This window comes from Mirounga angustirostris, unplaced genomic scaffold (genome assembly GCF_029215605.1).
Source record: "Mirounga angustirostris isolate CCGP_5_RB_7025 unplaced genomic scaffold, mMirAng1.0.hap1 SCAF_11, whole genome shotgun sequence".
NCBI lineage: Eukaryota > Metazoa > Chordata > Mammalia > Carnivora > Phocidae > Mirounga > Mirounga angustirostris.
The window spans coordinates 57,278,119-57,292,735 of NW_026991719.1; the positions used below are offsets into that span (position 1 = coordinate 57,278,119).

The following is a 14,617-nucleotide window of genomic DNA, read 5'->3' on the forward strand; positions in this document are numbered from 1 at the left end:
TTCAAGGTCATCTACAGACTCAACACTATCCCTATCAAAATCCCAGCTGGCTTCCCTGCATAAATTGAGAAGCTTATCCTAAAATTCATATAAAAACACAAGAGACCCAAAATAATATTAAAAACAACAAAATTGGAAGACACACTTTCTCATTCAAAACTTGCTACATGGCTACTGTAATCAAGACAGTATGGTATGGCATAAAAACAGACATTCAGGGACGCCTGGGTGGCTCAGTCGCTTAAGCGTCTGCCTTCGGCTCAGGTCATGATCCCAGGGTCCTGGGATCGAGTCCCGCATCGGGCTCCTTGCTTGGTGGAGAGCCTGCTTCTCCCTCTACCTGCTCTGCCTGCCGCTCCCCCTGCTTGTGCTCTCTCTCTCTGACAAAAAAAATAAATAAAATCTTTTTAAAAAATTTAAAAAAATAAAAACAGACGTGCAGATCAATAGAAAAGAATAAAAAGTCCAGAAATAAACCTTCACATTTATGATCAACTGATTTTTGACAAAGGGTGCCACCCACGATCAAGTCGGATTTATTCCTGGGCTGCAAAGGTGGTCCAATATTTGCAAATCAATCAACATGATACACCACATTAATAAAAGAAAGGATAAGAACCACATGATCCTCTCAATAGACCCAGAAAAAGCATCTGACAAAATACAGCATCCATTCTTGATAAACACCCTCAACAAAGTAGGCATGGGTAAAACATACCTCAACATCATAAAGGCCATATAAGAAACACCCACAGCTAATATCATCCTCAGTGGGGAAAAACGGAGAGCTTTTCCTCTACAGTCAGGAACAAGACAGGGATGTCCACTCTCACCATTACTATTTAACATAATACTAGAAGTCTTAGCCTCAGCAATCAGACAACAAAAAGAAATAAAAGGCATCCAAATCGGCAAGGAAGAAGTCAAACTGTCACTATTTGCAGAAGTCATGATACTCTATGCAGAAAACCCAAAAGAATCCACCAGAAAATTGCTAGAACTAATACCTAAATTCAGCAAAGTTGCAGTATATAAAATCAACATACAGAAATCTGTTGCATTCCTATACAACAAGAATGAAGCAGAAAAAGAAATCAAGGAATTAATACCATTTACAGTTACACAAAAACCATTAAGATACTTAGGAATAAGCCTAACCAAAGATGTAAAAGATCTGTACTCTGAAAACTACAGAACACTTATGAAAGAAATTGAAGACGACACATAGAAATGGAAAGACATTCCATGGATTGGAAGAATGAATATTGTTAAAATGTCTATACTACCAGGGCGCCTGGGTGGCTCAGTTGTTAAGTGTCTGCCTTCAGCTCAGGTCATGATCCCGGGGTCCTGGGATCGAGCCCCACATCGGGCTCCCTGCTCAGCAGGAAGCTGCTTCTCCCTCTCCCACTCCCCCTGCTTGTGTTCCCTCTCTCGCAGTCTCTCTCTGTCAAATAAATAAATAAAATCTTTTTTTAAAAAATGTCTATGCTACCCAAAGCAAGCTACACATTTAATGCAATCCCTATCAAAATACCATCAGCATTTCCCCCAGAGCTAGAACAAACAATCCTAAAATTTGTACAGAACCACAAAAGGCCCCAAATAGCCAAAGCAATCCTGAAAAAGAAAAGCAAAGTTGGAAGCATCACAATTCCGGACTACAAAGCTGTAGTCAACAAGACAGTATGGTACTGGCACAAAAACAGACACATAGATCAATGGAACAGAATAGAAAACCCAGGGTACCTGGGTGGCTCAGTTGGTTAAGTGTCTGCCTTCGGCTTGGGTCATGATCTCAGAGTCCCAGGATCGAGTCCTGCGTGAGGCTCCCTGCTCAGCAAAGAGTCTGCTTCTCCCTCTCCCTCTGCCTCTCCCCCTGCTTGTGCTCTCTCAAATAAATAAATAAAATCTTTAAAAAAAATACAGATTCAAAGGGGTACAAGCACCCCCATGTATACAGCAGCATTATCAACAATAGCCAAGCTATGGAAAGAGCCCAAATGTCCATCTACTGATGAATAGATAAAGAAGACATGGTATATATCTATAATGGAATACTACTCAGCCATCAAAAGGAATGAAATCTTGCCATTTACAACAATGTGGACAGAGCTAGAGTGTATCCTAAGCAAATCAGGTCAATCAGGGAGAGACAAATACCATATGATCTCATTCACATGTGGAATTTAAGACATAAAACAGATGAACATAAGGGAAGGAAAAGGAAAAAAAAAAAAAAAAGGAGAGAGGGAAACAGGCCAGAAAAGACTCTTAACAATAGAGAACAAATTGAATGAAGGTTGCTGGAGGGAGGTGGATGGGGGATGGGCTACATGGGTGATGGGGATTAAGGAGTGCGCTTGTTATGATGAGCACTGGGTGTTGTATGCAAGTGATGAATCACTTACTGAACAAAAACTGTACTATATGTTAACTAACTAGAATTTAAATAAAAATTTTAAAAGAAAAAAAGAAAGGGAGCTAAGACCATTCAATAGGGAAAGAATAATCTTTTCAACAAATGGTGCTGGAACAAGTGGATAGCCACATGCAAAAGAATGAACATGGACCCCTACCTCAATCTATACCCAAAAATTAATTGAAATGAATCACAGACCTAAATGTAAGTGCTGAAAGTACAAAATTCTTAGGTATAAAGAAATTAAATCTGTCTAGGTGCCTGGGTGGCTCAGTCTGTTGAGTGTCTGACTCTTGATTTCTGCTGAGGTCACGGTCTTGGGGTGGTAAGATTGAGCCCAGTGTCAGGGTTGCACTCAGCAGGGAGTCTGCTTGAGATTCTCTCCCTCTGCCAGTTTCATAAAAGATTAAACATAGAGTTACCATGTTATTCACCAATTCTATTCCTAGATATATATCCAGGTGAAATAAAGACAGGTACATAGAAAAATCTGTACATGAATGCTCACAACAGAATTATTCATAGTAGTTCAAAATTAGAAACAACCCAAATGTTAATCAGTAAATGGAAGGATAAAGAAAATGTGGTATATTCATACAGTAGAACATTATTTGGTAATAAACAGATGAAGTATACAGGCTACAACATAGCTGAACCTTAAAAACGTGCTAAGTGAAAGAAGCTAATCACAAAAGAACACTAATTGATTTCATTTATATGTAAGATCCAGAATAGGTAAATTTTTTTTAGTATGTTCAGTTAGCCAACATATAGTACATCATTAGTTTTTGATGTAGTGTTCAACGATTCATTAGTTGTCTATAACACCCAGTGCTCATCACAACAAAATTTATAGAGACAGAAAGATTAGTGGTTCCTAGGGCTGGGGTCAGGAGGAATGGAGAGTGATTGCTAATGGACAGGGGGTTTCTTTTTAGGGTGATGAAAATGCTTTATTATTTTAAAAAGTTTGTATTTAAATTCATTAACGTACAGTATAATATTAGTTTCATGTGTACAATATAGTGATTCAACACTTCCATACATCACCCAGTTGCTCATCACAAGTGCACTTCTTAATCCTCATCACCTATTTAACCTATCTCCCTGGCCCACCTCCCATCAGTTTGTTCTCTAGAGTTAACAGTCTGTTTCTTAGTTTGTCTCTCTTATTTTTTCCCTTTGCTCATTTGTTTTGTTTCTTAAATTCCACGAGTGAAATCACAGTATTTGTCTTTCTCTGACTTATTACACTTGCATAATACTCTATAGCTCCATCTATGTCATTGCAAATATCAAGATTTCAGCATGTAGCTGTCCAGTATCCCCAACATCATTTGTTGAAGAGACTGTCTTTTTTCTATTCGATATTCTTTCCTGTTTTGTTGGAAGATTAAAGGACTGTACAGTTGTGGGTTCATTTCTGGGATTTTTATTCTGTTCCATTGATCTATGTGTCTGTTTTTGTGCCAGTACCATATTGTCTTGATGATGACAGCTTTGTAATAGAGCTTGAAGTCCGGAATTGTGATGCCTTCAGCTTTACATCTCTTTTTCAGGATTGCTTTGGCTGTTTAGGGTCTTTGGTGGTTCTGTACAAATTTTAGGATTGTTTGTTCTAGCTCTGGGGAAAATGCTCGTGGTATTTTGATAGGGAATGCATGAAATGTGTAGATTGCTTTGGGTAGTATAGACATTTTAACAATATTTGCTCTTCCAATCCATGAGCATGGAATGTCTTTCTGTGTCTTTGTGTCATCTTCAATTTCTTCCCTCAGTGTTTTATAGTTTTCAGAGTCCAGGTCTTTCACCTCTTCGATTAGGTTGTTTCCTAGGTATCTTTTTTTGTGTGTAATTCTAAGTGGGACTGATTCCTTCATTTCTCTTTCTGCTGCTTCATTATCGGTGTATAGAAGAGCAACAGATTCTGTATGTTAATTTTGTATCCTGCGACTTTACTGAACTTGTGTATCAGCTCCAACAGTTTTTCACTGGAATCTTTCAGGTTTTCTATATACAATATCATATCATCTGCAAATAGTGGAAGTTTGACTTCTTATTTACCAATGTGGATGCCTTTTATTTCTTTTTGTTGTCTGATTGCTGAGGCTAGAACTTAAATAGCAGTGGTGAGAGTGGACATCCCTGTCTTGTACCTGACTGTAGAGGAAAAGCTCTCAGTTTTTCCCCATTGAGGATGACATTAGCTGTGTGATTTTCATATATGGCCTTTATGATGTTGATGTATGTTCCCTCTAACCCTACTTTGTTGAGGGGTTTTTTTTTAAGATTTTATTTATTTGACAGAGAGAGAGCAGCAGAGGGAGAGAGAGAGCAACAGAGGGAGAGGGAGATGTTGAGGGTTTTTATCATGAATGAATGTTGTACTTTGTCAAATGTTTTTTCTGCATCTATTAAAATGATCATATAATTCTTATGCTTTCTTTTACCCTTAAGGTGGTATATCATGTCTACTGATTTGCTAATATTGACCATCCTTGAAACCCAGGAATAAATCCCACTTGATAATCCCACCAAAGACCCCAAATAGCCAAAGCAATCCTGAAAAATCCTTGACTGTGGTGAATAATTTTTCTAACGTATTGTTGGATTTGGTTTGCTAGTATTTTTTGAGAATTTTTGCAACCATGTTCATCAGAGATATTGGCCTGCAGTTCTCTTTTTTAGTATCAGGTTCTGGTATCAGGGTAATGATGGCCACACAGAATGAATTTGGAAGTTTTCCTTCTTTTTCTGTTTTTTGGAATAGTTTGAGAAGAATAGGTATTAACTCTTCCCTTTTTTTTAAAGATTTTATTTTTTAGTAAACTCTACACCTAACGGGCGGCTCAAACATACAACCCTGAGATCAAGAGTTGCATGTTCCACCAACTGAGCCAGCCAGGCGCTCCTATGAACTCCTCTAAATGTTTGGTAGAATTCGCCTATGAAAGCATCTGGTCCTGGACTTTTGTTTGTTGGGAGTTTTTTGATTACTGATTCAATTTCTTTACTGGTTTATCAGTCTGTTAAATTTTCTATTTCTTTCTGTTTCAGCTTTGGTGGTTTATATGTTTCTAGGAATTTATTCATTTCTTCTAGGTTGTCCTACTTGTTGGCATATAGTTTTTCGTAATATTCTCTTAAAATTATCTGTATTTCTGTGGTGTTGGGTTATTTCTCCTGTCTCATTTGTGATTTCATTTATTTGGGTCCTTTCTCTTTTCTTTTTAATAAGTCTGGATAGGGCGCCTGGGTGGTTCAGTTGTTGAGCATCTGCCTTCGGCTCAGGTCATGATCCCAGGGTCCTGGGATCGAGCCCCGCATCGGGCTCCCTGCTCGGCGGGAAGCCTGCTTCTCCCTCTCCCACTCCCCCTGCTTGTGTTCCTGCTCTCGCTATCTCTCTCTCTGTCAAATAAATAAATAAGATCTTTAAAAAAAAATAAGTCTGGATAGAGGTTATCAATTTTATTAATCTTTTCAAAGAACCAGTTCCTGGCTTCATTACTGGTTCTACTGTTTTTTTAGTTTCTATATCATATATTTCCTCTCTAATCTTTATTATTTCCTTCCTTCTGTTGGCTTGACTGTGGTGAACATTGCATAATTCTGTGAATATACTATATCATGAACTGTACATTTTTTTTAAAGATTTTATTTATTTGGGGCGCCTGAGTGGCTCAGTTGGTTAAGCGACTGCCTTCGGCTCAGGTCATGATCCTGGAGTCCCTGGATTGAGTCCCGCATCGGGCTCCCTGCTCGGCAGGGAGTCTGCTTCTCCCTCTGACCCTCCCCCCTTCTCATGTGCTCTCTCTCATTCTCTCTCTCTCAAATAAATAAATAAAATCTTAAAAAAAAAAGATTTTATTTATTTGACAGAGAGAGACACAGCGAGAGAGGGAACACAAGCAGAGGGAGTGGGAGAGCGAGAAGCAGGCTTCCCGTGGAGCAAGGAGCCCGATGTGGGGCTCGATTCCAGGACCCTGGGATCATGACCTGAGCCAAAGGCAGACGCTTAACAACTGAGCCACCCAGGTGCCCCAATGAACTGTACATTTTAAATGTATTTTATAGTATATGAATTATATCTCAATAAAAAATGTTAGAAAATAAAAATAAGAGGATTATACTAGATGATTTTTAAAGTCTCTTTCATTTCAAATGTTACATAATTACACAGAGCAAACTCATCATGGCTTACACTTTGTCAACTATAAATGAACACCTAACTGCACCATGACAAAAGAGGAAACCCACAAGCCAAACAGAGGTAAAGTACAACTTTAAACACTGATAGCAGCAGACTTTTAGAAAACCTCAGTAAACAACCCAGAACAACTGCAAATGAGAAGACTCTTTTCAGGCAATTATTTTAGGCAGACTGTTAATGTAAGAGAAAGTCACAGAGAGGTGTTTCAAGTCGAGGCTACTGCCATAAAGAAATGACAGACATTACATGCAGTGATTAAAAATGATGTTTAGTTATATATCAGCCTTTCTAACTTCATCCATCCCCACACAGATACTAATCACCATTAATAACGTTAACTTCAGATATAAAATGGAGATAAAAAATCAAATATAATATCCTCCATAAAAGGCCAATGACACCTGACTTTCTTCTAGTAAGTTATATCTCATCACTTTGCTTTCACATATACAAAATGCCCCACTGTAAGGCTATGGTGACCATGATACCTACTGCTTCTGCTTGGTAAGAAAGCACTTTGAAAAGGTCCCTCTCCACAGCCATCTTCTGCAAAGTCATGTGGACCTCGGTGGAGCTTCTCTGCATTAATTTGATATATAACTGCTCCAGACCCTGGAAAATAAAATCATAATACAATGTCATGATGAGAATAACCACAACTATTACTAATAATGGCTACAGCTAAAAATCAGTGGTAACTTACAGTCATGGCAGCTTGAAAAAACTGATCAGCAATCACAGCATTTCCAACATCCACCCACCCTTTTCCTGTTTTCATATTCATCTAGAAGAGAGAAGTTAGAGAATAATTTTTAAAAATTCACAACTCCTCCAAACTGGTTGAAGAGAATATTAAATAAAATATTTAATCCTCTGTCCATTTTCAGTAGTGTAATCCCCAGAAAAAAAATAACAGCATTTATTACAGTTCTATGTTCTGCTCTGAACTCCATAATTTAATAGAAATGGTCTCAAGAAAAGCAATAATAAAAAATTAATAGACTTGAAAACACATTTTCTAAGAATTATTAAAAGAAAATATTGGGATAGATAGAATAGAAAGTTCTGAAAAATTAATTCTTCACATACTTGAAGGAAGTTATATGATACACATTAGACTATAACTCCACACCTTGGTTCCAGTTTTTAAATACATCTCTAATAAAATTTTTATTAGCCCAACAAATGTTTGTTAAGTATCCTTTATAAGCCAGGAACACTACAGAAGCTCACAGTGTTATAACTGACAGACATCTAAATAAATAGTTGCTATGTAATATGCACAAATGCTATGGAAGCAAACAAGAACTGAATCAAGATGGAGGACTGAGCACATACTACAGCTCTACCCCTTCTACAAATCCCTAGAAATGATATGTATGTGTGTGTGTATGTGTGCATGTATAAAATATATATAATAAATATACTGTATATTTTACTATAAATTTACATATAGGATATAAGTATACTATAAACTTCAGTATAAATTTTATGTACTATAAATCCCTAGAAATTATATATGTCATGTTATATACATATATGTGATACATATAATCTCTAAGGATTTATATATATATATTCCCTAGAAATAAGAGAAAATATATACATATTTTTCTTATCAATAAGAGTCCTGAAAAACAAGGGGCATTTTCATTTGACCTGAAATTATGAGGAACTTCTGAAAAACAGACACCAAATGGGATGAAACAAAAACCCACATACCAAAATGCACAAAAATGCAAAATGTGGAAAACATGCTGGATGTGAATAGTAGTATCAAGCAGCTGGCCTCCCCACCAAGAGGTATCTTCCCTCCTCCCCAGGAAGGAACACTGAGTACAATCACTTAGGCTAGAGAAAAATAGAGTTCCAGATGGCTGACAACACAGGCCAATACAAAACATCCAGCTCTACCTCTTGATCAGTCACTTGATTCAGGTTATGGTAAACAGCGTGACACAGTATTCACAGACTATCAAGGAATCTCAAATCAAATCTGAGCAAGAATCCCCAAACAACTGAGGGAAACCGACCTCATTAAAGGACATCACACTCAACAGAAGAATATCTAAGGAAATAGAATGAAGAGAACTAACAGATGGAAACAAAGAGAAATAGCATTATCCACAGAATCGTATAGCAGTCACAATCAGTAAAATGCTCCTTTTAGTTTTCTATCTTCAAAATCAACAAAGCCAAAAATGCAATATTAGAAGTTAACAGAAGTTGGAAGGTTAAAAATGAGGGAAAGGTAGAGAGAATGCAAAAGTACAAATATCCTCACAAGGTGGAAAGTAAAAATATAATCTCCAAAATTGATGGGAGAAAGAAAAAATTTTTTTGGATTTTTATTTTTTTTAATTATGTTCTGTTAGCCAACATACAGTACATCATCAGTTTTTGATGTAGAAAAATTTTAATATATTACATTTAAGGTTGAAAAAGGTTGCCATCAGATAAATTAAAAATAGTATAATATAGTTAACAAAAACTGAAAGGAGGAATACGGGGAGGTAAAAAATAATAGGAAGATAAATCTTCATCTATCATAGCACAAAAAAATAGATCATATGTAAAACTGATAAATCAGGATTTTATTATTATTATTATGATGATGATGATGATGATTATAGGCTGAACTATGTGTCCCTAAAATTCGTATGTTGAAGCCCTAACTCCCAGTACCTCATAATGGGACTGTATTTGGAGATAGGGCCTTTAACAAGGTGATGAAGTTAAAATGAGACTACTGTGGTGGGCCCTAATCTAATCTGATGGGTGTCCTAATAAGGGGAAATCTGGATACACAAAGGGACACCAGAGATGCATGCATACAGAGAAAAGGCCATATGAAAACACAGTGAGAAGGCAGCCATCTGCCTTCTCTGTCAAGGAGAGAGGCTTCAGAAGAAACCAAACCTGCAAACACCTTTATCTTACACATCCAGCCTTCATAATTTTGAGAAAATGAATTTCTACTGTTTAAGCCACCTCGTCTGTGTTATTTTGTTATGGCAGCCCTAACAAACTAAGACAGTGATACGAATGTATGATTAAAATATATGGAGGTCGGGACGCCTGGGTGGCTCAGTCATTAAGCGTCTGCCTTCGGCTCAGGTCATGATCTCGGGGTCCTGGGATCGAGCCCCACATCGGGCTCCCCGCTCAGCGGGGAGCCTGCTTCTCCCTCTCCAGCTCCCTCTGCTTGTGTTCCCTCTCTCACTGTGTCTCTCTCTGTCAGATAAATAAATAAAATCTTTAAAAAATAAAAAAATAAAATAAATAAAATATATGGAGGTAACCATGAGATGTGAAAACAGAAATAATTACTAGTAGCAGCTTTAAAAAAATAAGAAAAAAACATATATACAAGGCAATTCATTGCAGCACCCAAATGTCCATGGAAGGAAGCTGGTTGAATATAATAAGGTATATGTACCAACTGAATACTGTGTAGCTATAAAAAATGAGGAATATCTCTATATACTGCTATGGAGTGATCTCTAGGATATAACACTAAATGAGGTAAAAAAAGGTGGAAAAAAAATATATATGGAATGCTACCATTTATATAAGAACCTTTGGGGTGGGGAAAGACATGAATATATACCTGCTGTTTTATTTAAAAAAAAGGATAGGGCACCTGGGTGGCTCAGTTGGTTAAGCGACTGCCTTCGGCTCAGGTCATGATCCTGGAGTCCCTGGATCGAGTCCCGCATCAGGCTCCCTGCTCGGCAGGGAGTCTGCTTCTCCCTCTGACCCTCCCCCCTCTCATGTGCTCTCTCTCTCATTCTCTCTCTCTCAAATAAATAAAATCTTTGGAAAAAAAAATAAAAAAATAAAAATAAAAAAATAAAAAATAAAAAAAAGGATAAACAATAAACAAAATAGCTATCCACAGGGAAAGTGAGGGAACAGAGTAGAGAGGACACGGATAGAAGGTAGACTTATCTGAATATACTTCCTTCAGTAGACTTGACTTTGGAACCATGTAAATATTTGACATAATTATAAAACAAAATTCAATCCTAAGGGCAGAAAAAAAGCAACTGTCAAAAATCAAAAGCAAACAAAAATAAATTATCTGGGGCACCTGGGTGGCTCAGTCGGTTAGGTGTCTGCCTTTGGCTCGGGTCATGATCCCAGGGTCCTGGGATCGACCCCACATCGGGCTCCCTGCTCCATGGGAAGCCTGTTCTCCCTCTCCCACTCCCCCTGCTTGTGTTCCCTCTCTTGCTGTGTCTCTCTCTGTCAAATAGATAGATAAAATCTTTTAATAAAGAAAGAAATAAATAATAAATCTAACTATGTATCAAGTGAATAGCTTCATTACAGAAAAAGGAATTATTTCGAGTACTTCTGAAACAATATTTTAAGGGGTGCCTGGGTGGCTCAGTCATTAAGCGTCTGCCTTTGGCTCAGGTCATGAACTCAAGGGTCCTCGGATCGAGCCCTGAGTCTGCTTCTCCCCCCAACTGCCTGCTCATCCTCTCTCTCTCTCATGTTCGCTCTCAAATACATAAATAAAATCTTTAAAAATATTTTTTAATAATATTTAAAAAATACTTTGACTACACATCCCTAGTGAGACATATACTAAGAATAAAAGAAGTGTAGGGGTGCCTAGGTGGCTCAGTCGTTAAGCGTCTGCCTTCGGCTCAGGTCATGTTCTCAGGATCCTGGGATCGAGCCCTACATCAGGCTCCCTGCTCAGCGGGAAGCCTGCTTCTCCCTCTCCCACTCCCCCTGCTTGTGTTCCCTCTCTTGCTGTGTCTCTATCAAATAAAGAAAATCTTTAAAAAAAAAAAAAGAATAAAAGTATAAAAATTTCTTGAACTATTTTTAGAAATCAATATTGATATTGATGTATTATGAAACAATTATAAATATACATTTTTTGGATAAAACCATTCATTATATTAATGTTGTTAGGCACCAAGATTGCCAGGGCCACCAAGATTGTCAAGAAGCTAAGTAAAATCCATGGGGCGCCTAGGTGGCTCAGTTGGTTAAGCGACTGCCTTCGGCTCAGGTCATGATCCTGGAGTCCCTGGATCGAGTCCCGCATCGGGCTCCCTGCTCAGCAGGGAGTCTGCTTCTCCCTCTGACCCTCCCCCCTCTCATGCTCTCTATCTCATTCTCTCTCTCAAATAAATAAATAAAATCTTTAAAAGTAAATAAATAAATAAATAAAATAGAAAAAATAAAAAAATAAAATAAAATCCTATAACCCTAAATACCAATTAGAAATATCACTATGGAGGGGCATCTTCGTGGCTCAGTCAATTGAGCATCTGACTCTTGGTTTTGGCTCAGGTCATGATCTCAGGGTCATGGAATCCAGCCCCATGTTGGACTCCACACTCAGCATGGAATCTGCTTGTCCCTCTCCCTCCCCCGGTGCCCTGCCCCCAGTTCACGCAGGCACTCTCTCATTCTCTCAAATAAATAAATAAATACTTTTTTTAAACATCACTGTGAACTCATTACATATTTTGTCTTTCAAAAATATATGTATTTCACAGCTCTGTCTAGTAAAAAGGTCTAGAAACAAAGACCAATGCAGTAGCAATGAGCACTCGTAATTTCCAGATTGTGGTTTCTAAATAACATTCTCCACTAAAAGGAAACATGGCTCTTTCAAGGAATGACTAGGGCAGGAACTATACAAAATGAGACTGGATATCTTCCCATATCAGAAATCAAATTTTGACTATTATTTCAGTTTTAATTAAGGATTACTGGAGTAGTGTTAAAAGGCTTCAGAATCACATCAAGAGGCTCCTTCTGGCCAAAGAGAGGTGCTTCAATAAGAATAATAACTAAAATGGCTTGAAATGCATTACAAATGTTAAAATCCATGAGTTCACAATGATACTTTTAAAAAAATCTACCTGATCATCATTTAAGGATGTTAAAGAACCAACTCATTCTGAAAACTGCTAAAAAAAAAAAAAGGAACAAGTCAAGACTGTCCTTTCTTATAAAGGTATACTTCAAGGTAACCAAATAGTTGATGAGGGAAAGTTTCTCTCTATCCCAGTTAATAAACAAAGAAGGAATATAGAAATAGAATGTGCAAACCCCTATAGAAATAATGGGCCCAGGGACAATAATCATCAAAGGGCACTAATACAACAAATAGATATTAGTACCTCCTGACGGAAATATACCATACTGCCTGTGAATTATTCTTGACAAAACTGAGCCTGAATCAGATCATGTTTCTAAATCTACCTACCAGTTTACAGGAAAAACGGGGGACAGAAGGCTATATTAAATGATACTATGACGATGCAGTCATCAGAATCCAGAATTTAGCAAACTCTATAGGACAAACAACCTTGTTTCTTCAACAAATACATTTATTCAACAGATTTTTTAAAAAGGAGGGGGAAACATGCAGATGAAAAGAGACATATTAACAAAATAGAAGGTGTGGACTTTCTTTAATCCTGGTTCTAAGAAACCAAATGGAGGGAGGGAGGAGCAAAGAAAGAGCACACAAGTGAGCAAGAGCAAGTAAAAGAGTGAGAGTGTGAGAGTCTGAAGTGTGGGAACATGCAGGCAGGAGGGGAAGACTGGATATTTGATGATTTTAGGAAATCTTTGTTAAATTTTATCAGGTATGATCATGGGCATTGGGTTTGTTTGAATTAAAAAAAACACCTTGTCGGGGCACCTGGATGGCTCAGTAGGTTAAGTGTCTGGTTAAGCGTCTGCCTTTGGCTCAGGTCATGATCTTGGGGTCCTGGGATCAAGCCTGGAATCAGGCTCCCTGCTCAGCGGGAAGTCTGCTTCTCGCTCTCCCTCTCTCTGCCCTCTGCCCCGCTCATGTTCTCTCTCTCTCAAATAAATAAAATCTTTAAAAAAAGATACCTTGTGTTTTAGAGACACATATTGAAATATTTCTGAACAAAATGATGTGTTTTATATTTGTTTCAAAATAACCCATGGGGTCAGGGATTTGCTGTTGGAGGAGCTATAGAAAAAATGAGTGGTCAGGAATTGGTGATAACTCTAGCTGAGTGATGGGGAAATGGGGAAATCATTGTACCATCTTATCTATTTTGTGTGCACATTTGAGCTTTTCAATAAAATACTATTTTAGAACACTGGGAAAAACATTTTCCACTAAAAAAATAACACTTGCTTCTAGGGAGCAAGACAGGGGTAGGGAATGATGAAGCAGAGAACTATTACTTTTTATTACTTACCATAAATCCTGAATTTAAGTTCAATACTTAGTCCACTGAATCACTGTAATGACAGTACTGAGACCTTTCATTGTAATAGGTACAATTATCATAAAAGGAACATGGATAGCACTAAAGGATCTAACCCCCTTCCCGGGTCACACCAACTTTAACCATCTTCATAGGAGTAATGGCTATTTCATTCCATCTGCACTTTCTCCTTATTTAATTAGGACTTACCAAAATCTGTCTTCGAATAGCTTCTTCGGAAGCAGCTGAGCCTCCACACATACACACCAACTTGCAAGCAACATGCCGTACTGCAAAACAGTAATCAGACACCCATAAACACAAAACATTCATTCTCCTTTTATATATACTTATGAAGAGAAAAGAGGAGCAAAGTGAAACCAGTCTTGTTAAAATGATAACTGTAATGTCCTTTTTAAAAAATCAATTATCAAAAGTAAATGAGCTGAAAATTATCAAATGAATTATTTGCTTAATACTCTAATCTCTAATCAGACAGATATTTAGTTTTCAAATTTTAAGTTCTGCAGGTCTTAAATTCTGAAGACTCACTGAAGATACCTAGTTCCATGTGATGCTTTTGTGTGTATTATGCTGACAGCAAAAATAATTCTAAGTAAAACTGGAATCAAAAGCTATTCAACAGGGATGCCTGGGTGGCTCAGTTGGTTGGGCGTCTGCCTTCGGCTTAGGTCGTGATCCCAGGGTCTTGGGATCGAGTTCCGCATCAGGCTCCCTGCTCAGCGGGGAGCCTGCTTC

General features: G+C 37.7%; 1 protein-coding gene across 2 annotated transcripts in view; it reads right to left on the reverse strand.

Annotated features, from left to right (window-relative positions):
* Positions 1 to 14,617, reverse strand: part of TEX11 (testis expressed 11) — a 317,684-nt gene that overhangs the window by 276,399 nt on the left and 26,668 nt on the right. For both annotated transcript variants that reach the window (XM_064574208.1, XM_045879303.3), the window contains exons 5-7: positions 14,069 to 14,148; positions 7,336 to 7,416; positions 7,125 to 7,244 (exon numbers count right to left, since the gene is read on the reverse strand). In XM_064574208.1, the coding sequence (XP_064430278.1) occupies positions 7,125 to 7,244; positions 7,336 to 7,416; positions 14,069 to 14,148 (281 nt within the window). The remainder of the gene's footprint in view (positions 1 to 7,124; positions 7,245 to 7,335; positions 7,417 to 14,068; positions 14,149 to 14,617) is intronic.